Source organism: Myotis nattereri (assembly GCF_964212035.1).
Source record: "Myotis nattereri genome assembly, chromosome: 7".
NCBI classification, from domain to species: Eukaryota; Metazoa; Chordata; class Mammalia; order Chiroptera; family Vespertilionidae; genus Myotis; species Myotis nattereri.
Window position 1 is genome coordinate 44,863,253 of NC_138082.1, and position 27,390 is coordinate 44,890,642.

Here is a 27,390-nt window from a genome sequence, read left to right on the forward strand (position 1 = left end):
ATGATAACAAAGGGGGAGACATATGATTGAAACAGAAGGTTCTATTTGAACACATCAGGAAGGGCCCGCCCCAGGGCTGGGTGGGGAACAGGGAAGGTTTCCTTGGAGGTAGTGATATCTTAGCAGAGAGCTGAAGGATGACTTAGCCAGACAATGTGGGGGAAGCTTGATGGAGGGAGTAAAAGTTTTGGAGACAAGAGAAAGCATGGTAGCAAATTTAGTGGGGCTATCGTGTGGTGTTTGATTGCTATGGGGAGAGGCAAATGGAGATGCAGAAATGGTAACAGGCGCTGGATGATATGATCTCCTTCACAATAGGTTTATCTCTCTGCGACTGGGTAGATTCTCAAGTCAGTTTGGGAGGAGCTCTACTGGACAAGACTGTCCTGTGCATGGGCTTCCATGACTATGCCCTCCATGAAGACCTGCTATGGACAGTACCGCTAACCTTTGCCTTTGTGGATAACCTTATTCTGGGCTTCCAAGGCTGACACTCCTGGCTGTCCCCAAACCCATCTGCAACCCTGCCACTGCCTCTAAAAGATTCAGGCTCTCTTTGGATTGCTTCATAGCTCCCATCTGATTTACAAATATGTTTTTCAGGCCTGAATTCCATCAATTAATTCACTGGACTTGGTCTTATTTTCCCATTGTCAATTTTGTGGGCATCACTGGACTGTTCTCACAACTTGCAGAGGAGGGGGATGGCAAGGGTTAAGTAATGGTGCAAGGGAGTGTGTGACAAAAGGTCCCCAAGAGGAGTACAGAATGGAGAAAGTGGCTGGAACTATGTGGGGAGGCCTTCGGGGAAGCAGATGTCAGCTGCACCCTGAGAGCTGAGTGACATTTATCTAGGAAATAGGGAAGGAAATTCTTTGGGAAAGCTGAGTAAACAGAACATTGGTTCTGAAGAGTACACCCTGATTTTAGTTTTGAATGAACTATGAGGTCATAAATTGCTTTCATTTTTTAACTCTCTTGCTTTGGCCATGTAGAATTTGGCCAGGTGATTACTCAAAGGGAAAGGGCAATTGAGTAAGAAGTCACTGGTCCCTGCAATACTAACGCCTTGACAACTTTGAACTTGGCACTTATTCTACCTCTGCAATCTCATAAACCAGTTCCAGTAATAGAAGATAGAACTGGGTCCAGGTCTTATGCTCTGACTTCCTCAAGGCATCTTGGCTTAATTGTAGCTTCTCAAATCCAATGATGGCAAAAGATTTTTTATAAGCCTCCTGAATGCAGTGTCTACAATTCAAAATTTCAATGAACAAGTTGGCACAATCTAAATCACGGCATCTTATAACCGAGCAGTTTCTGAGAGCCAGTGTGCCAGATACATGCCGTAGCTGTACCAACTTGTTGAGGTGAAATGGTAAGTTACAAAGAAGGCACTTAGAAGACATAAAATATTTGGCATTTCTGAACAGAAACAGTTGCAGTTAAGTCAGAATGCCCTGAGCTGTAGCCAAAATGTTCTGACCCTGTCATTTTGAACTACTGGGTGTTCTGATCTTGCTGTTTTGACCTACATCCATGGGAAAAATTTTGACTCTATATCTATGGGAAAATTTTTTTTAAGCAGAACTATATAACTATTTTTGTCAAGAAAGAATTTCATGGAGTGAATACCATTATGTCAATTTAATTTCCCGATTCTCCACCCAACATAATAGTTTCTCATTTTCATATTAAATTTTTTTATTGTACTAATTTTCTTCCCGTGAGGTCAGTTCTTTTCAATTTCAATTTTACAATGAAGATTTTATACATCCTAACCATTGGGCACATGAGCCAGGGCAGAACATCCAAACCTTATTATTTTTACAACCAATAAGCAGACTCTAGATGTTCTTATTTTGGTTTTGACCGAGAGCATTGATGCTGACAAGTATTTTCCCATGAGATATTACAAAGTGGCCAGTTGTGTGGACTGTTGGAACAACCTCTTTGTGACCAGCGGCCATACTAAATAGGGCCGAGGTCATTTAGTCATTTTACCACCAGCTGGGACTCTCTAACCCATGGCCCGAAAGCAAGAAGGGAAAAACAGCAATCATTTACAGTGCCTTTTAAACCAGTTTTAAATCATCCCCCAGAATTCACATTTTTGTTTAGTAGTTAAAACCATATTTTGTGTTCCTTTCAGAGTGACTCCATTAAGACCCCGCGTTCAGCTACTTACCCAAAAATTCTAGTCAAAGAAAATATTTTACTGCATTTGAATGTAGCATACCATTTGAGATAGCATATTTTGTATTAGTCCATCTTTCTTTAACTTTAAACACGAACAAGGGGAAACATAACTAAAAACTGTGGTTGATATAAGCTTAGTGAGAAAGGGTCCAAACGGAGCTTAACACCTGAGAGAAGGTATCCAGTGTGGAAAGGAGTGCCTTGCTATTGGATTTCACCGTTTCCCATGGCTTTTGCTTGTAAAGGCAGATGGCAAGCAATGTGACTTATAAAATCAAGTTGTTGAAGCAACGTTTAGATCACAGCTTCCCTCATAAATAAAGGCCATTTCCTATAACCTTGACTTTAATGCTACCCAAATACAGTTTTCCCCACCAGGCCCAAGCACTGAGTTAGAGCAGGGCAGCCACTCTGGGAATAACGTACGCATGTACTTGATGACTGATTTCTATTAAAAGAGGATTGAACCCCACGAAATTACCAGCGTGTCATCAGGATTTCTACAGGGCATGGCGAATCCTGTGCATGGCAAGGGACACTTGATATTTAGGGTGAGTGAATGTTGAAGAGAATCTCAGAATATACTGAAAGTGACATTAATTTATTTGACACATAATACGTTTGTTGCACACCTCCTCCCCCCCCCTGCCCCCCCTCCCAGCCTTTTTGGTTTGCAAAATATGAGGAATTTCACAAGTTGGATCCACAATTCCCATCCTAAATGGCAGAGTTTTCTCACACCTGCACCCATTACCTCTTTGCTCCCAGCTGCTTAGCACTTCCTTGCGGCAAAGATAGTATTTACTGTCTTGCTGGAACAAGGATGTTGGTAATTTTAAGTTTCTCTGGCTCTAAGCTTGTGACATTATTATCCTGCTCTGTGTCAGTTTCCTTACAGATTTTAGATTTCTGACATGCCAAGTTTCCCTCTTTGCTCCTCCTTTGGTAAAATGTTGAAAAAAATATTCAAAAGCCTCCAGTTGCTTAGGAAAATAACCACAAATCTCCTAGATCTTTGGTTTCTGATGAGTCTTAATGAATGAGATATGCATCGTAATCAACATTAAGTTCAGTAACATTTTTTATTGCCTAAAGATGACAACCTAAATCAGTTCAGCTCTAACCATAATAAAAACCCAAATATCTCACTAAAATAAATACTAACCAGTAGTGTTGAGACTAGGATAAGGCAAGTGAGGCACTTACCTTGGGCACAAAATTTAAGGGGACGTTAAACAACAACAAAAACCCCTCAAAACGGAACACCTCAATAATCAAGAAAAATTATATTTTTAGAAAAGAAAATTAATGCCAAAAAATCATGTGGAACAAAATATCAAAATTTTAAATAAAGACAAGATCAGTAACAGCACCTTGTCAAGCCATATTGGAGCCTTAGACAAAAAGAAAAATCATTAATATTGATTCTGTCTTTATCTAGGATTTTGATTTTTTTATCGCATATTTTTGGCATTAATTTTCATTTATTTAAGTATTGCATTAGCATCTTATTTCTCTTGACTACTGAGCTTTTGGGTGCTCCCTTAAATTTTGCACCTAAGACGAGTGTCCTCCACTTAACCTCATGCCAGTCCAGGCCCTTGCTAACCAGACCAGCAATGGTTAGGGTAATACGATGGCATATCCCCTCCTCTGAACATGTTAATTCCGGGGGGAAAGTAAGTACACTGTGATTAAGTCTAGTTACTATCATTGGTCCACCAACATCCATAATTTAGGGTCTGGTTTGGCAGTAGTTTCAATTAGAACGTTTTTCCCAAATCCAAAAAAATGGAAAAGTTGTCTTCTTGTCAATTCTATCTGAAGGCATCATCTTATGAAAACCCATTCATTTTTTTAAATTATTTTTTTTTTACAGCTTGCTTAGGAAAGAAAACTCATCTAGTTCAATTCATCAGAAGGTTCTCCTCCCGCGGTAGTTTCCGCGGGCTCTTTCTCTGTTCGTCTTGGCAGGAGACGCTCTGTGGGGCTTCTTCCGATATTCCACCTTCGTCCACCCTCCTTCGCTGACTTTGTTCTCTTCGCCGGCTCCCGAGTCAGTCTCGGGGTTCAAAGGCATCCCTGGGATGGTCCGGCGTTGGTGGCGGTCATTTGGGCTTCGCTTGAAGTCAGGCGACTGATGCGCATTGAGCGCAGACTGATGAACTCGGTAGAACTTCCCAGAGTATCTCTCTCTTGAAGGCGTGGAGTGCGAATTCTTCCCGCTGTACCTTCCCCGAGGAGACGAGCTGAGCGACACACATCCGCGGTCGTATTTGTTCCGACTTCTGCCTGAGTACTGGGCCCTCTCCGAAGAGTTGTCGGACGTGAGACTGGCAAAGCCGCTGTCCTTGGAGTTGAGATGCAGAGAAGAGAAGTTCCTGGAGAGCCCGTACTGGGTGGGGGAGGAGCTCCTGGACTGGTTTATGGGTGTAATCTGTTGATACTTAATGGGCACCTGGGTCCGCCTCACAGCAGCGGCGTAGGAATCCTGGTCGTTGAAGTAGGGGTAGAAGGGTGACCCCAGGATAGGGTTGCTCTGGGAGCGTTGTAAACCAGTGTTGGAGGCAATCTGCCGCATGCGCAGGGTGTCCAACCACTGGCAGTCAGCATCTGCAGAAGAAATGGAAGTGAGCATCTCTTACGCCACAGCAAAGCTGCACTGCCTAATTCATCAGCCTGTCTCTGGATAATGCAAGCCTGTTTGGGATGCTCTAAGCTTTACCATTCATAGAAATTCTAGGCTGCGTATAAGGACATTTCCTTTATTATTGTAAACTAGAGGCCTGGTGCATGAATTTGTGCACCAGTGGGGTCCCCCAGCCTGGCCTATGGTATCAGGCTGAAACCGGCTCTCCAACATCCCCCAAGGGGTCCCGGATTGCAAGAGGATGCAGGCCAAGCCGAGGGACCCCACAGGTGCACGATTGGGGCTGGGGAGGGATGCGAGAGGTTGGCCAGCCAGGGAGGGTCATGGGAGGACTCCAGGCCATGTTTGGCCCTTCTTGCTCAGTCCCGACCCCAGCAGCAAGCTAACATACCGGTTGGAGCATCTGCCCCCTGGTGGTCAGTGCACATTATAGTGAGTGTTGAGTGGCCTTAGCACATCATTAGCATATTACGCTTTGATTGGTTGAATAGGTGACCGGCCAACTGGTCACTTAGCATATTAATTAGGCTTTTATTATATAGGACTAGAGGTCCGGTGCATGAAATTTGTGTGTGTGTCGGGGGGGAAGAGGTCCCTCAGCCCAGCCTGCACCCTCTCCAATCCAGGACCCCTTGGGGGATGTCTGACTGCCAGTTTAGGCCTGATCCTATAGATCTGGCAGTCGGACATCCCTCTCGAAATCCAGGATCACTGGCTCCTAACAGCTCACCTGCCTGCTGGCCTGATCCTCCTAACTGCTCTCCCCTGCTGGCCTGATCGCCTCTAACCACCTCTGCCTCGGCCCCACCACCATGGCTTTGTCTGGAAGGTCGTCTGGCAGACGTCTGGTCTAATTAGCATATTAACCCTTTTATTAGTATAGATACATTTAAAAAAATAAAGGCCTTTACACTATATATTTATACTTATATGCTATATGCTTGTCATTGTTCCATAGGCTTTATTTATATTATTTCATTTAATCATCTCTCTATTCTTTTCAGGTAAATAAATACTAATAATCTTATTCCATAAAGGAGGAGCAAGTTTGGGAAATAAGTAACTGGCCCAAGGCCACTTAGCTAATAATGCTGGGCCCATCTGCATCTAAATCCCATCTTCTTCCCACTTAGACATATTCTCACTTCTGAAAACGCTGTGTGAGTGTGTTTGGATGGCAGGGGCACATTTAGAAAACAAAAAGCTTTTTCTCAGTGAGCACTTTTAAGTCCTCAAGAACTCTACAGGTAAAAGAAATTGGATTCCAACAGGAGACAGCTAGAGATTGTTTGGAAGAAAGACAGTTCATATCTCCAGAGGAGAGATTCCTGAGGTTCAGGAATAAGAAAAAAAGTGTTTTTTTTTTTGCATGGAAATGAAGCAAACAGGAAAAGGTTAAGGTAAAAGAAAATGGTCAATTAACAAGAACCATTTTGTACACTATATTTTAGTAAATAAGCAAGGTTCTCACACCTGGATCTCTCCCGTCTTCTCCAGGGCCCCACACTATGTTGCCTACATTCTTGAGTTCCCTGCTGGTCCTCCCTGAGCTCCTGATGGAGCTTCTGACAAGAACAGAGGATGCTCACTTCTCTCTGCCAGCAAGTAGCCTCCCTTTGAAGGGTCCTGGATTTGATTCCGGCCAAGGGCACATGCCCAGGTTGTGGGCTTGATCCCCAGTAGGGGGTGTGCAGGAGACAGCCGATCAATGATTCTCTCTCATCATTGATGTTTCTATCTCTTTAGCCCTCTTCCTTCCTCTCTGAAATCAACAAAAATATATTTAAAAAGAAAAGAAAAGAAAAGAGGAAACTACAGCAGACGTGGAGAGAGAAGACCCCTACAGATTTCAAGGGTGGAGTGTTGTATGGATCAAAGGTGTTGCATGCATCAAGTGGGATCATGACTATGACAGCCTACAGAAGTAAAATGTGCCTTAAAATATTAATTATTTGGGAGGGGAAAATTGTTATAGTAAGAAGTCCTTAAGGCTTGATAGTATTTGCATGCAACACAAGATTGTTGAATTAGCAAATGAAAGAACTTAAGAGTTCCTCCTGTAGAGAAGCTAGTGAGGATCAACACCTACAATATGGGGTTAGTCATGTGTAGAGACAGCATGCCCTAAGAGATGCTTGAAGATGCATTTGTGCTGAGAAGGCCGGTAAAAACTCAAGCCCAGTCATGATGGTCAGAATATCTTCTTGTGATCAATTGTGAAAGAAAATAACCCCATCAACTGTGTTGACAGAGGAAGGCAGGTCCAGCATGCTATTAAAGTATGTGTTGGAGAGTTTGGCTTACTGTCCAGGATTCTGGGCCTCCGGGCTGGTGCATATGTAAAAATATCTGGGCTGGTTGACAAGCCAGTCCTTATAGTAGAAGACATGTAGCCAGGCCCTCATAACTCAGTGACACTAGCCATTAGGGTCCTTTGTCTCCATGCCAACAAAAAACCTTCTGATATGGCTTCTCAGGTAGATTTTCTTACTAGGGAAAAATGCACTGATCAGAAAACATGTATTTCTGGTTTGTTCGCAGGTATACTTTTCATGATAAAAACTGAATTGCATGGGGTTTATGCATCCATCCCCATGTTTTTCAGCTTGTCACAGTCCTGCAGAACATAACTCTGGGTTGTACTTGAGTTTCCGGACCCACAGAGGTGACAGTCAGAACCTCTTCCCCGAATCTACCAAATGATGACGAATTTACCATCAAGTCAGCTGGCCTTCCTCCATGTTATTTCTGAAGGTTTTCTTTACCCTATATCATGAAAGCCTAGGTGGCGTCACGACGCGACGCTGTTCCAAGAGGGCTGTCACAAGATGGCTGGCCGGGGAGGGCGGTTGTGAGCAATCAGGCCAGCAGGGGAGGGCAGTTGGTGTGACCAGATTAGCAATGGAGGGCAGTTGGGAGCAACCAGGCTGGCCGGGGAGGGCAATTGGAGGGAACCAGGCTGGCAGGGGAGGGCAGTTAGGGGCAACCAGGCTGGCAGGGGACAGCAGTTGGGAGTGACCCGGCCTGTAGGGGAGGGCTGTTAGGGGCAACCAGGCCTTCGGGGGAGGACATTTGGGGGTGATTGGGCTGGCAGGGGAGGGCAGTTGGGGCGATTGGGCTGGCAGGGGAGCAGTTAGGCGTCAATCAGACCAGCAGGGGAGCGATTAGGGGGTGATCAGGCAGGCAGGCGAGTGGTTAGGAGCCAGCAGTCCCAGATTGTGAGAGCGATGTCTGACTGCCGGTTTAGGCCTGATCCCTGTGGGCAGTTGGACATCCCCAAAGGGGTCCCAGATTGGAGAGGTTGCAGGCTGGGCTGAGGGACCCCCCCCCCCCCCCCCCCGCACGAATTCATGAATTTTGTGCACTGGGCCTCTAGTATCATCTATAATTACCATCACCACTATCCATTATATGCATATCATGTTTTCTCTTTCTCTATCCTCTCTTACCTTTATTTTCCTGCTCCCTACTTTCCTTTCTCCCTTCCTTCCTCCGTCTCTCCCTCCTTCCTTCCTCATGACATTCCTATGCTTTGATGTATGTATGGTATTCAGGACTCAGGAAGTTGCCCCAGTGATAGCAGTAGCTTCATAAGAATGTTTGTTGGACATAGAAAATTCATATCTTTACCTACAATTTTGAAAACTAAATATATATATATACATATATATACATATATATATAGATAGATATACTTATTTTATTTAGCAATATAACATAATCATTAATTTTCATGTTTTATCACAGTTAACCAAATACTGAAATTTATTATAATATGCTCATATCTATAAGTCCATAAATACTATTTAAAACAAATATTGAAAAAATAGAAGAAGGGCCCTAGCTGGTTTGGCTCAGTGGATAGGGTGTCAGCCTGCAGACTGAAGGGTCCCAGGTTTGATTCCAGTCAAGAGCACATGCCTGAGTTGTGGGCTCGATCCCAGTGGGGATTGTGCAGGAGGCAGCCAATCAATGATTCTCTCTCATCATTGATGTTTCTCTCTCTCTCTCTCTCTCTCTCTCTCTCTCTCTCTCTCTCCCTTTCCTCTCTATAAATTAATAAAAATATATTAAAGAAAATAGAAGAAGGAAGTATTATATTAGAAAGCTATATCTATTCACAGAGTGGTGCTTGTCCCTGGCATGAGAATTTGGTACTTAAGGGTTTGGAGTCTAGTCTAGAGCATGTCTAACTTACTTGAGTTAGACCTGCTTCCAGGGTTGCCTTCTGAGTTGGGGAATAGTGGCTGAATGGCAAGTTGGATGGCTTTCACTTCATCCTGAGGTTTCGTTCTATTCCACTGAATCGAATGAACATGTTTAGTGCTTTTGGGAGTTCTAACATCACTCTGTAAAAAGAAAAAAAATTAGTGAAACCCACAACCAAACATACACGTTAATAAAATAGGAAGGAAAGAAAATCAGGTTATCATATCACTTCAATTTAACTACTTAGAACACTATAATAAATGCATTAGGTGACATATTTATAGTTTGCCTAAATATGGTAATTTGATTAAGAGACACATTTTAACCACTTTATTCCAGATGAAAGCACTTTATTCCTTAGTGGATTATAGTCATTAAAAATGTGGCTATCTTCTCTCAGAATGTATTATATTTGGCCAATCTCAACTTACTTCTTTTAAAATAAGAAATGAAAAACAATTTCTTCTGTTTATAGTATTTGAAAGCTGACATTTTGTTGAATAAATAAAAATCTGACCACCATTTTGCCTGACTGCCTCTGATCAGCAGGGTAACTGGGCAAGTGTGGGTCATTTGGTGGGGCTTATTACCCCACGGGAGGTACAGGGTAACAGATTCAAAAGGGAGAGAGGATAGAGTCAATACCAAGAATTTGAAAAAGAAGAGGACACCAGATCAAGACACAGCACTTTCTTGTTCCCAAACTTCCCTACTCACCAGGTGTCACGAAGCAGGATTCGAGAGCCTCTCACTGTTCAATAAGGTTACCAATACATGTTTAAAGAGCCCTGAAGTGACAGTTACAGATGGATGGAGCCTGAGAAGAAGGAGGAGGAGGAAGAGGAAGGGGAGAGAAAAGGAGAAGAGAAGAATTCCGTGTAGTATGTCTCCTTACTGACTAAGGAAGGCAGAGAGGAAGTCTAGCTATTATCACTGTCTACAATAGTAAAAAGAGGGTTTTCCTTGGTGGTGGTGTGGGGACTGGTCAACAGGCTCCAGAATAGTTTAGATTCCAAGTTCCTCAAGACCAGTCAACCTCTGTTTTTAGGTTTTGTGTCCTGCAAGCAACACTTTGACAATTAATGCTATTTCTCAGGTGCCTCCTCCCTGAGACGCTGTGCACCTTGGCTGATGAGGATAAATAGCTGCTATAACACTATTGGCTTCCAGCACTGGGCCACCCTGGGGCAGTGAACTGGCCAGGGTTTGGATTCTAATGTTGAAAAGCCAGACCGGGGCGGCTCAGAAGACCATCATAATGTGCTAGTGCATGGAGTCCAATTGGAGGCTGTATTTACAGTCAGAGGACCTGGTGGAAACTGTGTTTACAGTCAGAGGACCTGGTGAGACTCCACCCACAATGACACTGACAACTCCAAACCTCTGGGCTACCATTCATCTCTCCGAGCCTATTTTCCCTAGCTGCCAAGTGAAGACAATGCTACCTATCTTTCCGTATTTACACAAGATCGATGAGATAAAACGTGTAAACTCCTCTTACAGTGCCTAGGTCATAGTAAATCCTTCCTGAATGTTCCTTGAATGAACACTTGAATGAATGAATGAAATGCACATCATATTGATGGTAGATGCATACCAGTATCTCCTCCATGTGTGCCGAGACTCGGGGCTATACCTGGTCCCCTCTAACCCCGTCCCCCAGGGTTTCTCTACTTTGTATGTCCCATCAGCCATAAAGTCTTCCTAATTTTCAAAACATAATTAGGTTATTTTAAAAAAATATATTTTATTGATTTTTTACAGAGAGGAAGAGAGAGGGATAGAGAGTTAGAAACATCGATGAGAGAGAAACACGGATCAGCTGCCTCCTGCACACCCCCCACTGGGGATGTGCCCGCAACCAAGGTACATGCCCTTGACCGAATCAAACCCGGGACCCTTGAGTCCGCAGGCCACGCTCTATCCATTGAGCCAAACCGGTTAGGGCCATAATTAGGTTATTTTAAGCACTTGGCTTCCCCACCATGCTTAGAGTAAATCCAAACTCCTCACTTTGGCCATGAGCCTGCATGCGCCACCCCCGCCCACCTCTCTAGCTTTGTCATTGCCCTCTGTGCCTCAGGAACTCGCACTTGCCTTTCCTCTGCTGTTTCTTGCTTCTTCTTCCCCCTCAGAGGAGCGGCCTTCCCTGGTCACGCAATCTCCTGCCCGAGTCTCACTATTTTCTGGTTAGCACTCATCACTCCCTGACATCACTTATTTATTTGTTACCTATTTATTTTCTATCTCCGCCCTCCCTCACTGGAATATAAGACTCAACAGAGTACAGATTTGGTCTATCCTAATCACAGAACAATATTTGCCAGTAGGCATTTGCTAAATAGATGAATTTTAATTTTAATAGTATATTTTTTTAGTGTAAGTTTTTGTAATTTTCTGTATATAAAATCTATGGAATATGCTTTTGATAATAGATTCCCCCTTACCTCTGGAAGGTAGTTGAAGTTGAATCTATCCTTGTGAAGAATCACTGATCTACTCTTATTCCTAAACTTTAAGCACTCTGTTTTTTCACTGGCATCCCCAATACATAACACATTATGTGGCACGTAGGAGGTGCTCAGACATTAACTGATGAATGAATGAATTACTACCTCAGTCTCTATCTAGGTAAGTGTATCCTATTTTCTTTTCTTCCCAACACTTTGTTAGAGTAATTACATTGATCTTCCCATATTCACATTGGTTCAATGGTTTCTCATCCAAATAAATTCCTACTGAGAAAGCCACCAGCCCCTCCACCCTTCCATCCCCGCCCCCAGAGAACCCCCCGCCCCCTCCCAAGCTTACCTCATATGTGACAGTACATTCTACAGTCTGATTTTCTGTTATTCCCACAATCCACTTCTCCATTACAAATGGGGGCTGAAAAACAAAAGTTAGGCTGGTGTAGGGCAATGGTACAGCCTGTTCTGCTCCAGCATGTTCCCCTGAGGCCGGCCGCACCAGGCACAATTGGCAAATAGGGGCACAACGTCAGGTTAGCGTGGAAGTCGTGTGTGATTACTTATAGCGTGCCAGTGTATGGGGTTTTGGTTTTTATAAGACATCCTTTCATATATTTACAAACATCCAGTTCTGGCCTCCCACAATCGCCTCTTTTCTGATATATCACTCAATCCTATCATTAGGTCATTAATTCATGCTAATATTTTGAAGCATCAGCAGAAAACCTTTTCACAATGAAGAGAAACCCTTAACAATGTGAGACTGCGAAGTACCTTCCTCAAGCAGCGGCTGGTCCAGTGGCTTCAGCAACCACTCTGCCCTCCCCTATACCAGGCTATTGGCAAAGCTCTGCGTGCAAATGAGACTGTGGAGACATTTCCCCACTATATTAAAACAAAGGGTCAGTGAAGAAGTGTACGCCTTGGATCCTATTTTAATTTTGATGAAAATGGTCACTATTAGAAATGAATCTCTCTGCTCCTCCCCCCGACCCCACTTCATCCCAGGCGTCTGAACTGGGTACAAAGCAAATTCGGCTGAGATTTATTTAACTGGGCTAGTAGGTTTTTTGTTTGTTCTTCTTGCTGTTGTTTTGACTAGAATTGTTATTGCTTCTGATGGTGTTAAAAAATTCTACTTATTTTGAGTGGTCTGCCCCAATTCTAGTTTCCCTAAAAGCCCTATTAATGTCGGCGTGTGATTTTTGCAGACGATGTGGTTCGTCAGGAATGCATATATGGCATCACAGCAGAAACACTTGTATTTGATTTAACGCCTCCGCCCTGGTCTTTCTGCCCTGAACACCTTCCTTCCCTTAACAGGCAATGGCTTGGATCCTGAATGACACTGAAGCAAAGAACAACTGCTGCAGCCAGAGCCAGCACAGGTAGGGAGGAAAGAAGTACCTGTCCAGTCTTCAAGATGTCACAGCAATATGTCCCCCAAAATAAAGGAAAGTTGCAACCAGATCATAACCTTTACAGGTAAATAACACCATTGAAACAACTCCATTACTCAGGGCAATCCAACAATGAATGTCAAATCAATTTACTTGATGAACTTGGGAGTTTAGCAATTTTAAATTAAAAGGATTTGGGAGTTTAGCAATGTGATGCCTGGGAAGGGAACACATTTGCAAGTCTAATGATGTGGCTTTGAAGACTCTTTTCACTTCCCATGTGGGTGAACCCTGGTTCTTCTTTGCTACCAATCCCATTTCCTCCACTAACACCAAACACACACTTAAGAGTGTATAAGAGTTAATGGCACAGGTGAAGTTCAGGGTGACAGTCCTATTGATACCATGGCTGTTGTTGACCTTCTGCGATTTAAGCCTCATATATATATTTTCAGTGTGGTTGGTACAGAGTTGAAATTTTTTCCCCCCAAGTTCTTTCTTTATTGAGTTTTTTAAAAAACCTTTATTGTTGAAAGTACTACAGTTGTCCCATTTTTTTCCCCCATTGACCCCTTCTAGCATGCCCCACCCCCATCCCCAGGCCTTCACCACCCTACTGTCTGTGTCCATGGGTTATGCATATATGCATACAAGTTCTTTGGTTAATCTCTTCCCACCCACCCACACTTGCCTTCCCTCTGAAATTCGACAGTCTTTATTTTATTTTATTTTATTTTATTTTTTTATTTTATTTTATTTATTTTATTTTATTTTATTTTATTTTATTTTATTTTATTTTAATTTTATTTTATTTTATTTTATTTTATTTATTTTATTTATTTTATTTTATTTTATTTTATTTTATTTTATTATTTTATTTTATTTTATTTTATTTTATTTTATTTTATTTTTAGGAGAAGCTAAGCATTTCTTTAAGTCTTTCTTCAGTGTTTTAATGGGCAGGCTTCTACCAGTGACCCTAAAGCAGGAACATGCTCTCTGGCCTCGCCAGGGATTCATAGGTGTGAACTTCAAGAAGCTGTGAAGACTTCAACATGTGCCTCATGACTAACCTCGTCGCTGCCCTTCTAGAAACTGAGCACAACCAAGAAAACCTTCCTCCTTACAAGTTTTCCAAAGTTTAAAATGAGCCAAAATTTGAGGTAAATATTTTCATCTTTAGCATTTTCTTTCCTTTAGTAAATGACAGAATGAGTATAAAGAAATGTAGAAAAAAATTAAATGATACCTTCTGTAATACTTTTTAGCTCACACAGCATAAGTGGAATTTTAACAAAAAACTATTATGATCTCAATCTGCTAAATAAAATGTGCCTTTCAACTGCCAGCTTGAGGCTCGGCTGATGTGAGCATCAGCAGCACAAAAGCACACTGCTGGGGTATTTTAATGTCTTTGTTTGATATCTGTGAATTCACAAAAGCTTTTAAGCCGTAAATAGAACCCTACCTTTGTCATCTTTAAAATCTCTGCATCAGGTAGGTTGGTGTTGAATGTCACATCTTTGATGTAGGTTATTGCAATTTCATCCCCATCTATCTCCATATACATTTTCCACTTACAGTCCTGGAATTAAAAACAAAATTACAGAATTTGAGAAAGTGAAAAAAAAATTTTTTAGTCTCAATGTTTTATAACACATGAAGTATCCTATATAATAAAACCCTAATATGCAAATCGACCGAACGGCAGCATGACCAGTTGCTATGATGCGCACTGACCACCATGGGGCAGATGCTCAATGCAGGAGCTGCCCCCTGGTGGTCAGTGCATTCCCATAGGGGAAGAACCACTCAGCCAGAAGCCGGGCTCACAGCTGGCTTCTGCAGAGGTGGTGGGGTCCCCAAGGGGTCTCAGACTGGGAGAGGGTGCAGGCTGGGCTGGGGGACCCTTCCCCACCCCAGTGCATGAATGTCGTGCACCGGGCCTCTAGTTTTAAATAAAGTATTATTGGAGTGTTTCTTATTTTGCCTCCCCCATTTCAATAAAAGACATGAAATGAAATCTCTCTACATAGCTAAATAACCCCCAGTGAGGGCAATCTTGAGACATAATTTATCAATGTAAGTGTTCTATTATAGGGGTTGCAAACTCCAAATCCTAAAGGGGCCAGGCAGATAATAAAAATGAGTAAAGCCAGGCAGTTTCATTAAGGAGCCTTAAATTGTAATCTTTCAAAATTGACCCATTTAATTTCCATATTAACGTAGGAATATTTTTTTCATTGACACAAAGGGATGTAGTCTTTCCACTTTTTTTTTTTTTTTAAATATAAGGCCCTCTTGATCTACCTTTTCCTTTTCCAGTATTGATAATGACATAGGTTCAAGGAAGAACTCACTTTCCTTTTAACAGGAAGGAAGACAATACCACAAATGTGATGATGTATGACAATTGGCCCAACCAAGTGTTGGGGAGTTATGGGAAGGGTAAGGGACTCTAAGGAACAAAAGGGCAACTGTTTTAAAGGAACAACAGCCACCACTCAGCTTCTGCTGATTGTCCCCATGTGGGAATACAAGCCCAGTGTTGCTAAGTCCTTTAATGTTTCATGAAAAACTGGATATCTGGATTCTTACATGAAAACTCTTGGTTTTTTTAAATGATGGCATGTTACATTTTCAGGAAAAGAACCATGTAATGATACAGTGCTTTACTACACCATTAGTCACCAGGGAACTTTAAATTAAAACCACAATTCGATACACTATACAACTACCAGATGGCTAAGACTGATAACAGCTAATGGTGGCCAGAATTTGGAGCTACTGGATTACCAGTGGGAGTGTAAATGGTATAATTATTTTGGAAACAAGTCTTGGCAATTTATTATAAAACCAAACATACACCTATTCTATGACCCACAAAGTCTTCTCCTAGATATTTACCCCAGAGAAATGAAAAAAGACTTGCACAGAATTGCTCTGATTAGCTTTCTCATGAGAGCCAAAGAGCTGGAAGCAGGCCAAGTATTCATCAACAGAAGGATAAACTGTTGTATATTCATAGAATGGAATATTACTCGGCAATACAAAGGAACTATTACTGATGCACGTAATGACATGGATCTATCACACAAACATTACAGTGAGTGAAAGTCTTATACAAAAAGAACATACTAAGAATTCCATTTATATGACTTTCTGGAACAGACAAAACCAATCTATCATGGGAAAAATTCGTAAGAGTGGTTGCTTCTGCAGATGGGATTGAATAGGAAGGGGCTTGAGGAACTTTCTGGGAGTGGTAATGCTCTACTGATGGGGGTTTGGGTTATATAGGTATATGCATTAAGTGAGCAAATGCATATTGAGATGTGCACATTTCTCACTGAACTCTAGCATACAGAAATATTTAGGAGAAAGTGTACTGATGTCTGTGAAGTACTTTGAAATGCACAAAAATAGGGACTGATAGGTGGACAGATGTGATAAAGCAAGTAGAGTGAAATGTTAATGGTTGAATCGTGGAGTTGGGTATATGAGGGTTCACTATGAAATTTTTTCAACCTTGCTGTATGAACAATATAATGTGTTGTGGGATAAATACTGTGTGTACAATTAAAAGGAAAAATAAACTCATGTCTTTGCATCAGATTTGACCCCTGGACTATAAATTCACCTTCTTTCTTATATTCTTTGAAGGATTCTGAGAGATTGAGACTAATGTACTGAGCATCTTACGTGCTGAAACTAGAAAATGCTCTCGTAGCACTAGCCCTGGAATGCTTCCTTAGCAAGCCCAGACAAAATGATTATGAAAGAGCACTAACAGAAAGGCTGTTGACAACCTGTTGGCTTCACAAGGAAGCTGGGGGAGCCTGATGTCTTAGGAAAACTTGCAGAAGAATTGCAGAGCCAAGAGGAGCACAGGCCTGAGGGGAGTCACCCGCTTTCCCCAGTCACAGGCACAAGAAGGAGAGACAATTAGTGATGGAAAAGATCTATTAAAAATACGAAAATCTAGCTCTTGGCTAACATAAGTCAAGTTAGTCACTCAGAATTGACAAATCTCTCAGTATTTCTTTGTTTTGGAGGCACTGCTTCCGTGACAACTTGGGCCCAGAGATGACTGGGCAGGATAATGACTCTTTGGAGTCTCCATTGCTTTTCTCTGAAACAGACTCAAGGCAGCAGCTGGAATAAAAAGCCTTCAACAAGCTGAGTTTATGTAGTTCTGTTTCTCTTACCTGTCAAGTTTTGGAATTAAGTTAGTCAAAGCACAGTCAAAAGACCTTGAACTGTGTGCAAATGTCCGATTCCCTCTGCTTGGCTCTCCCATCTCACAACCCAAGTACTCTGTGACCTCATTCCCCAAAGTGCACATGCTCAGAGAAACTCTGCGGCGAGAAGGGACTGACGGGAAGGGATTCACAACTGGGGAATGCTTACTGTGCTCTCGGCATGTTGCTGGGTATGTATGCGGTTAATACCAACTTACCTAGTCGATATCCTTAAAATAGGTAAGAGTGGAAAATGGGCCTCAGACAGGTTAAGGACTTTTCCAAGAGTTTCCTAGCCAATGAGCGGTGGAGGTGGGATGATAACCGCACAAGGAGGCCTGGCTCCGAAGTTGGAGGCGATGCCAATGGGGGAGGACAGTTGGGAAGGGTGGCAGGATGGACTCACTGGGTGGTTTGAGGAGCTTCACAATGGGACCAGCTATTGACACAGACAGGAGGGAGAAGGACCAGAGAATATTTTGCTAATACAACCAAAACATCAAGTGGCCATCGGTCCTGCCCTGGGGCAACTGCTTCTTTGTTTCTCAAAGTCTAAGTTGGAGAAACAAAGATCTACATAATAGCGTCACAGACCTTCTACTTTCTAAATTCCCCTTTTCTCTTATCTGAAAGAAAGCCTTTCACCCGAACCATAAAGGAAAATAGCTGCAGAAGCAATAAAAGTATAATCAAGGCGGTTATAAGACAAGGGTGGCATTCTCCATTCATTAAAAAGCAGGTACTTCTTGTTACAAAGCTGGGTAAGAAAGAAAGAGAATATGCATTGTTTACCTGAATTATTAACTCAATCTGTCAATGCCCTGCTATTACACTTAGGTATTTTCAGGGCCTCTATGATTCAATTGTTGTCTACTTAAGAAAAGTAATCCACAAAGTAATGAAATTCTTTAACTTTTGCTCAATTTCAAATTACTCTAAAGTATTCCTGGTATTTTTGTTACCCAGTGAGTCATAGGGTGTCAATGAAAATTCTCCACAACTCCTAGGATTTAAACAAGTTATTGAATTCCACAGGAATTCAACTCCAGATGGAATGCCATGGAATGAGTTCTTACACAATTGATCACTGAAAAGGTTTTTCATACAAATAAGATGAATTGAATCATCAGTAATATCACTAAAAGTAACAATTCCACATACTTACAAGCCCAATATAGATTTTTACATGCACAATTGCTACCTTTTCAGTTCCTTGGTAGTGATAGGGACCAGGTCATGGGAATGAGGGCTCTGTTTTAAAAACGATTCAGTTTAACCAGGGTGAACTATTGATTTTGGCTTGATGTGAGTGACAGAAAGGTGGGTATTGATTTTTTAATCGGAAACATTCTAAAGTCACTTTGGACGTGTGAGAATGATTCTCAATTCTGACAAGCAGAAATCAAAAGCAGGCAACTCTGTATTTTGAGAAAGCCTGTGGGGCCTCAAAGAACTCCCTTTCCAAAAGCATTTCACCCATGCTGGTCTGAAATAGTCCTGTTATTCACTCATTAGGTTGAAGATTTTGAGGATTTCTTTTAAAACAGAAACAATATAGGAAAGAATGATACATTAAGCCATTTACTAGGGGAGAAGCAAAAGGGGGAGATAAAAGACCACAAGTCTAAAGTCCAACAACATGGGTTTGAATCTCCCCCCGCCCCAACTTTCTTCTCTCCCAACCTTAGCCAAGTTATATGTCCTGTCGGAGCCTTCCTGTCCTTTAATTACAAACAACTAGTTGTGCTCTCTGAGGTTTAAATGAGATAACGTAAATTAAGTTCCCAGCACAGTGTCAGAGCCAAAAAAGGAGCTCAAAGAGGAGTAATTATTATTGTTACTAATATTGGTTACCAACAGAGCTCCAGTTTGTTATTGGACTGGGTGGCCCATCATCTAGCAGCAATCTAAGGGAATGGGCCAGAGGTAATGAGTGTTCACTGGCAGGAAGGTACGAAGAGTGCCTAGATTTGGCATCTGGCCAGAACAGACAGGCTGGGCCAGAGCATCATACTTGGGCATGAATTTGGGGATCCAGAGAACACTAAATAACTTTAATGCCAGGGAATGTCCAAGGTTGGGAAAAAAGCAGAAGGTGCAGCCAGGTGGCAATATAACACTGACTGATTTTATGAAAGAAATCAAAGAAGGAGCAAACGTGTATCTTCTTACATAGATAAATGAAATAACACCAGTTCTTCCCTTTCCTGCGTCAATGAATCCTGAAGCGGTCCTACCAATAGGAACATCATCTCGAGGTACAATGGCCATGAAAAGTGATTGACAGCCAGAGAGCTTTACCTCAGATGAGGAAACTAAAGATGAGGTATTCGACCACGACAGCAAGTTGTAGAGCTCAGAACTCAACCAAGGTGGTGTACTCTATGAGAGCAGGTTTCCCCTCAGTCTTTTCTGAATCCTGAACAATCCGTGTTATGGGTTAACAGAAGTAAGAATTACAGTGCAGAGGACTTTTATCTCCCAAAGTCAATAAACAGTGCAAATGATCTCAATGAATTCCTTTTTAGGGCTCCATGGCAGAGATTGGAACACTGAGTCTCTAACAAGTCCAACATGGCCGATTTCCCCCTCCATTGTTGAAAAAGATCATTGTTAAAAGTGCATACGGTGCCATCCACGGTCTGTATGCTCTTTCTTGACTGATCTGGCCAATGCCTGGAATCACAAACACTTCCCTGCAGCCCTGGCGTCAAGGGCTTTGTGGCGAGGCATGACTTCCACTCCCCAAACCAGCAACAACCCGTCCCGTCTAGTTACACAAACAGATCACGGGACAGGTCCTGGCCACCGTGGATTTTAGCCTCCTAACTGGATTCCCACATGAGAAGACATTCCCACTGCTCATTTCTGCACCTTGACGCACATTTCTGGGGGACGCTGATTACTATTCAAGAGGGAAAAGACACTATGACAGGAGCAGAGCCGGGCACTGGGCAGCTCTTTGTTAGGGTGCTGAATAGCAAAAAGAGAGTTATCCACACCTTTCTACCAGCGAGATAATCTGCCTCCCAATGCGAATCTACAAGAGATATATGGAATTTTGTTGAGGAGAGGGGAATTTTTGCATTTGAAACTGATGAAAAGGTGACAATTCTGCTGGGTACCATTTATCTGGGCAGCTGCTGAAATACCTGGATAATTTAAAGAGCAAGTGCCTGGTAGGTGGAGGACAAGCAAGCGTTCATTCCCTTTGAACTGCTTCAGCATTGCCAACTTTATAAAATCTTTTTCTGATTTAAGATTATTGGCCGAGTAAAAGAGGAACTATTAACCCTGTAAAGACAAAATTCTAAACAACACTCAGTTAATGCTAAAGTATGTCTTACTGAGAAATCATTTTTATGTTCTTTGCAAGCTGTTTAAAATCTTTGGAGTATAAGCGATGCCAAACATAGATATCCCTGCTCTCCGCCGCACCCCCCCCCCCCCACATCAAGATAGCAACACATTTTCCAAATGGGAAAAGGAATTGAAGGAAGTACAAAAATTAAACTTTAAATATTAAATTCTGGGCAACTCAGGGAATAAAATCTCTCTCTAATTTTTTCCTATCAACACTTTATTGCAAATATGAACACTATAGGTAAATCTTTAAACATCTAAGGCCAAGATTTTTCAGTACATTTCAGAAGGAAACAGACCCCATATCAGGATTTCAGGCTCCTACAGATCACCTTTACCTGAAGGTTGCAGACAACATTTTTTTTAATGTATTTTTTTTTATTGAGGTATAATTTGCATACAATAAAGTGCAATATCTTAAATGCATTGTTGAATAAATGGTGACCGATGTATATACCAATGTAACCACACAAAAAAGCAAATTATTTTTACTTCCCTAGAAAGTGCCCTCATGCCCTTTCCCAGCCAATCCTTCCTGCACAACCAGAGGCACCGCCACTGTTCCAATTTCTTCACCATCGATTAACTTTGCCTGCTCTAGAACGTCACAGAGCTGGAATTGGCAGACTGCACTGTATATATCCAGCTGTTTCCACATGGGTGTTTGAAGTTAGCCATGCTACTTAATCTTCACAGATTCACCCTCTCATAGATACCATTTTATAGATGAGCAGACTGAGGCTCAGAAAATGTAGATTTGCAGAAAATTCACTTAGCTGCGCTAGAATTGCAGCTTAAGTGCTGGGCATGCCCCGTCTCATTAGACACACTGCTGGTTAAAGTCCCCATCAGGCCCCCATCTGTCCCCCACGAACAGAGGAAAAGTAAAATCATCAGAGATCGCTCAGAATTCTAGCAAAGATGCCCCTCCACCTTACAAAGGCCTGTACCGAGGAAACATTTTAAAATATATAACACAGAGGTCGGAATAAACTTTTTAAGATTCAAGAGGGGGGAAGAAAGGGAAACAATCTCATAGCAGGCAAGAAACGCAAGATGAAATAAAAATACGATAGAGATGTTGGTCATGCTGGTATTAAAAGTAGTAAGATGTTGATGATTTAGGCCTCCGAAGGCGTCTTTACATGCGTTGCTATTATCTAGCTCAGCTGCCGGAACCTGCTGTTTTAAAGGCAGGAGAGGGGAGCATCCCGCACTAGCACCTGGGTTATTTATCATTATGTATCACCCCGCTACACTCGATTTTATGATGCTGCCTTTAAAAGGGAGATAATGCAAGTATGGTTAATTTGCTCCTCTTCTTTAGCTGTACAGTGTCGTGACCCATCACGGCTTTGTCCCACGAGATTTGTTTTTCCACCAAAAAGAAATGCACAAGAAACTCTCCCTAAAAATTCCATTAATAACCTCTTTCAGCGCGTATAGGTTGCCGGGTCTGGAACTAAGAATGTTTTAATCTCTTCAGCAAAACAATGTCTCATAATGATGTACAGGACTATTGCTGTACTGATGAAGAATCATACATAATTCAGCACCTTTCACTTGGCACCACTGTGATGTCCTCATTAGCGGTGGCTCACAGTGTCTGTCAGATGGTGTCCATGCGAACGCAGGCATTATATTGTCTTTGAGATGTGCAGCTGCTTCCATGACACTGCCAGTATATAAAAACATGACGCCAGTTTGTTTTATTTAGTGCTAAACCTTCCAGTTTGTAAAAACAAGGCTGACACAGAGCCTGACATGAGGCAGTGAAAATAATTAGCTCTCATTTTCTCAGCCTCCTATTTCCTTCTCCCTGCTGTGTTCTCTTTCCACTAAACCACCACATGTCAGTCGAAATGGGAGGCAATTAGTGGGCTCATTTCAGTCCCCACAACTGTGCTGAAAAGAAAGTATTTATGATGGCACAATGCACAGCTGAAAGATTAAATAACATTTGCCTTTTGAAAAGAAAATGACTTCTAGCTAAATGGGCAATTTTTGATTATTCTCAAACAAGCTTAGAGTAGTTGGTTTTTAAAATACAAGAAAGGAAAATGAGTCATTTTTAGGTGAAAGAATCAAATAAAACTTGACACAGTAATGCAAATAACTGATGTTTTATTGCAAAATATGTAAATGCGTTACACCCTTAACAATGGCTTGTGTCTAAGGTCAGGGCAGATTGGTGCCAACTAGACACCAGTGGAGATAAGGTTGTTATATTGCATTTGGGGGGATTGTTATTTGAGTTATGTATGAAAAAGGGGCTTTGCGGATGATGGTAAAATAAAGTGAAATCGAGTGAGACATACTTTCATATGATGTATTAGACACTTGACTACCTGAAATGGTGTGGATGTTAGTTGACATGTTTGAAAAGGGCTTTTTTATTTTTTAAAAACTGTATTTGAAAGTGAAAGGTGCTAGGTATTCATCTTGGAGAAAAAGAATAGTAAATCTTGTTATTGATTTTTGAATAATTAAGAATCTATTCTATCTCAGACTGAATTTCTCAGTGAATATAGAAGGTGATCTGGCTTACCTAATTACTGCTTAAATTTTTTTTAATACTGAGAAATGGGCTGCAAAAGAACTTTTACCCAGGACCCTCAAAATATAAAAACAGCTCTTTTACATATTAAATTCTCCTCCCACCTTCCATGACTTCAAGAAATATGATTTTTTTCTAATATATTTTTATTGATTTCAGAGAGGAAGGGAGAGGGAGAGAGAGAAACATCAATGATGAGGAGAGAATCACTGATCGGCTGCCTCCTGCACCAGAATAGAACCCGGGACCTTTCAGTCTGCAGGCCACTGAGCCAAACCAGCTAGGGCAAGAAATATACTTTTAAAGAACCACTAGCCTAGTTAATAGGCATTGCTTACCAGTTGAGCTATTCTCAGTCCAAATCCTAATGTCCATGATTGACACGGTCGTCATACATCTTTGCTTTTACAATATGCTGCTTTTAATTTCATTTCAAACGATCTCTCCCTCTTATTGCTGACTATTTTTAAGACCTAATTGTTGGTTCAGAAAACACAGGTCACTGTGAGTTACTGAAGTCTTCTCTCTGCCGAACTTTCAATGAGCCCCAGAGGCTTTGGGAAACCTGTATGTAAAAGCAGAATCTCCTCTACTATTACCAACATCATGGCGTCAACAACTACAACTGTTCCAACATCTTAAGAAACAATCACAGATTAAAATTTTGTTTATCTATTTCCATAAGTATTTGAGTACAAACTCAAATCCTAATCTTTGATTCATACAATATGGTTAGTGCACCTGTATGAGCCAGTGCGATTCAAGGTGTCCTAAGCCAACAATGGAGTCATTGGGGGGCTCGAGCTCTCTTTGAACTAACTCTGCCTATAATTCCAGCTGGAAACCAGCAACATGTATTTGCAATTTGTTCAGACCAAAGTCTTTTCATGAGATCCTTGCTATGAGCTATTTTAAAAGGAATTCAGAATCTTGACCAAGAAGACCAAGAGCGATCCAATGGTGTGCTGGGGCCAGCTCTCATGGTGTGAGCGCTCACATCTCTCCCTGCCTCCAAGTTCAGTGATGCCAGATTGGTAACTTGAACTTGGCTGTGGTGGGAGTATTTATTTAAACCACGGAAATCTGCAAACACTGCAAGTGAGGGCTGCTTTTTCCAGCTGTTAGACATTTTCTGGCACGCCATTTCCACACCTCACTGGCAAGTACGTACTGAGCACCTCTCAGGTCTGCTTAGCTATACAGGCCACCGACCAACCCATTGGAAGTCTATCTCCACGCTCTAATTAGAAATCAGCAGCATGTTGTGTAGTCAAATTCCGAACTGAATTTGTTCCTTCACTGTCAATTAAAATTTGATTTCCTATAGAACCCTACCACTGCAAGCTTATGTACTTAGTAACACAAACACATGCGTGTACGTATATTTCCCCCTCAAAATAGCTGAACATGGGAAATAAATTTCCCTACACTGAATTTTTAATAAATGCAAGATATATAAGAGTAAAGAAAGTGCTGGTTTTAGCTGTTCTGAAATTTACAAAAGGTGTTGGCTTTTTACTTCCTTACAAAATCCTTTTCTTTGTGCCCTGTTATTTTATTCATGTTTATCCATTTATAAAAATTACACAATAGGGGGGAAAAAAGCCCTATTTGACCGTTTTTGATATTCATAGTGCTATGAGAAAGGGCCTGGAGATTCAATTAAGTTTATTAAATGCAACATTTTATAAAGCAATCTAATAAAGACCTAAAAGCACAATAGTAAGTGGGAAGTATTTGTAAAAAGCAGCTTTTTAACCTATAGATGAAAGAACCGGAGAGTGGGAGTGGGAGAAGGGGACAAGAGGGTGTGGGAGAAGACAGGAAAAGCCTTCGCTCTGATGGGCAGTGAGTGCTGCTTCCCTCCCTTCTAAACAGGCCCCTTCAAAATATGACTCAAAAGAAACCAGAAGAGATGGTCATTTGGTGGGACGGACTGGGGTGGGGAAGCCTATCTCTGTGTAAGGGCCTCTGAAGCTGGGTGTTGGGGGAGACGTTGCTGTTTCTGAAGCTTTTCCAACCCCAGTCTCTTCTCTGTGGCGGGTAATCAACGTGGACCCACAGGAGCCCAGCCGCAGTCAGGTTTCCTCGCCTCACTGGGAAAAGGAGGACATCAGGATGGGGAGGAACAAAGTGTACGACAGCCAACAAGGAATGAATGGCCTCCCAGATAGTTCCTTCGTAACTCTGCTTTTGAATTTTTATGGCACGAAGTCTCAGAAAGATCTTAGTGAGAAAACTGCTGGGTGATTTGATAGTTTATTCCTTGGCAATTTGAGAATCAATATTTCTGGCTGGTGAGTTTCTTACAGATATAATAATAAACTCTATGCAGCAGAATATTTCAATGAAAAAGGGTGGTTGCCAGCCTCAGGAGTGCATGAAGCTGCCTGAGATTCTAGGAGCCCCTTTCCTTTGTGCCAAGTCAAAGGCCTTAGATCAAACCCGGCCGGTGTGGCCCAGTGGTTGAGTGTCCACTCATGAACTAGGAGGTCACGGTTCAATTTCCGGTCAGGGCACATGCCAGGGTTGCGGGCTTGATCCCCAGTAGGGGTGTGCAGGATGTAGCCAGTCAATGATTCTTCCTCAACATTGATATTTCTAACTCTCTCTCTGAAATCAGTAAAAACACATATATATATTTTTTAAAGGCCTTAGATTACAAAACACAAGGCACTTTCTACAGAAAACAAAATGGCAATTTAGTATTAACTGACCAACAATTTTTGCTTTTTTATTACTAATATACTTGGGGGATGATGATACTTCCAAAAAGAGGAAGTATAACAATATGGTTCCGCCCTTGCACTGAATCTACCCCTTACCAGGTGGGGACTCTGGATGAAAAACTTGACCTCTCCCTCCCTCAGTTCCCTCCCAGGGATGATACAGGGATAATGCTCCCTGTGATGGTGGATTGTAAAAATTACATGAGAAAAATGTTTGCAAAGTAGTTGCCACAGTGTCTGCCAGAGGTATAAAATAATAATAATTATCATAGGCATTTCAAGCCCCTAGCACAAGAAACTTCAGCTGAGAAAGACCCAATTTCTGCTAATTCCATGGTCATAACTTCAAGGCTGCCTCAACATACAATGCTTTTTCAGTTAATAATTAATTGTACTCTTTAGAAATAAGCCAGGTAAATAGGTAAAATGCATTCTCACTAATTATTAATTTAATTTAAAATTTTAGTGAGTGAAGCCTTTGGCCCAATCATTTTCTCTGCCAGATTGCCTCAAAAAAGGAAAGGAAATGGCTATTTCATTTGTGGAAGAATCTTTAAGTGTAGATGGTGCTAGGGTCTGGTGAGGGCCTCGTTCTCCAGAGGGGTATGTCAGCAAGGACTAAGATCTAGGCAAGCACAGTGGCTCTTGACCACAGTAGCAGGCACAAGCTCTCACATGTGACTGGCTTTGCTCAGTTGAACAAACCAACCTCACTTTGGTGTCATAATTCATCTGTCTATAAATAAGGCTTAAAAAACGTTAGTATGGAAGACATAAACAAATGGAATAACATACCATGTTCATGGATTGGTAGAATCAACATCATTAAAATGTCCACACTACCCAAAGCAATCTACAGATTCAATGCAATCCCCATTAAAATACCAATGGCATACTTCAAAGATCTAGAACAAACTCTCCAAAAATTCATCTGAAATGAAAAAAAAAGGCCCTGAATGGCCACAGCAATCCTGAGAAAGAACAAAGTTGGAGGGATCACAATACCAGATATCAAGCTATATTACCAAGCTATGTTTCTCAAAACTGCCTGGTACTGGCACAAGAACAGACATATAGACCAATGGAACAGAACAGAGAACCCAGAAATCGACCTAAGCCATTATGCTCAATTAATATTTGACAAAGGAGGCAAGAGCATACAATGGAGTCAAGACAGTCTCTTCAATAAATAGTGTTAGGGAATTTGGTTAGATCCATGCAAAAAAAATGAAACTAGATCACCAACTTACACCATACACAAAAACAAACTCAAAATGGCTAAAGAACTTAAATGTAAGACGGAAAACCATAAAAATCCTACAAGACTCCATAGGCAGCAAAATAGAAGACATATGTTGTAGCAATATCTTTACCGACACAGCTCCTATCTAGGGCAATGCAGACTAAGGAGAAAATAAACAAATGGGACTACATAAAATAAAAAAAAGCTTCTGTACAGCAAATAAACCATCAACAAAACAACAAGAAAGCCCACTGCATGGGAGAACATATTTGCCAATGATATTTCAGATAAGGATGTAATCTCCAAAATTTACTGAGAACTCATACAACTT

At 41.6% G+C, this 27,390-nt stretch overlaps 1 protein-coding gene across 1 annotated transcript in view; it reads right to left on the minus strand.

The window, feature by feature from the left end:
• Window positions 1–2,791: 2,791 nt before the first annotated feature.
• Window positions 2,792–27,390, minus strand: part of MAP3K20 (mitogen-activated protein kinase kinase kinase 20) — a 138,387-nt gene continuing 113,788 nt past the window's right edge. The window contains exons 17-20 of the mRNA XM_081095637.1: window positions 14,395–14,511; window positions 11,870–11,944; window positions 9,048–9,198; window positions 2,792–4,812 (exon numbers count right to left, since the gene is read on the minus strand). Coding sequence (XP_080951763.1) covers window positions 4,115–4,812; window positions 9,048–9,198; window positions 11,870–11,944; window positions 14,395–14,511 — 1,041 coding nt within the window. The 3' untranslated portion in view covers window positions 2,792–4,114. The remainder of the gene's footprint in view (window positions 4,813–9,047; window positions 9,199–11,869; window positions 11,945–14,394; window positions 14,512–27,390) is intronic.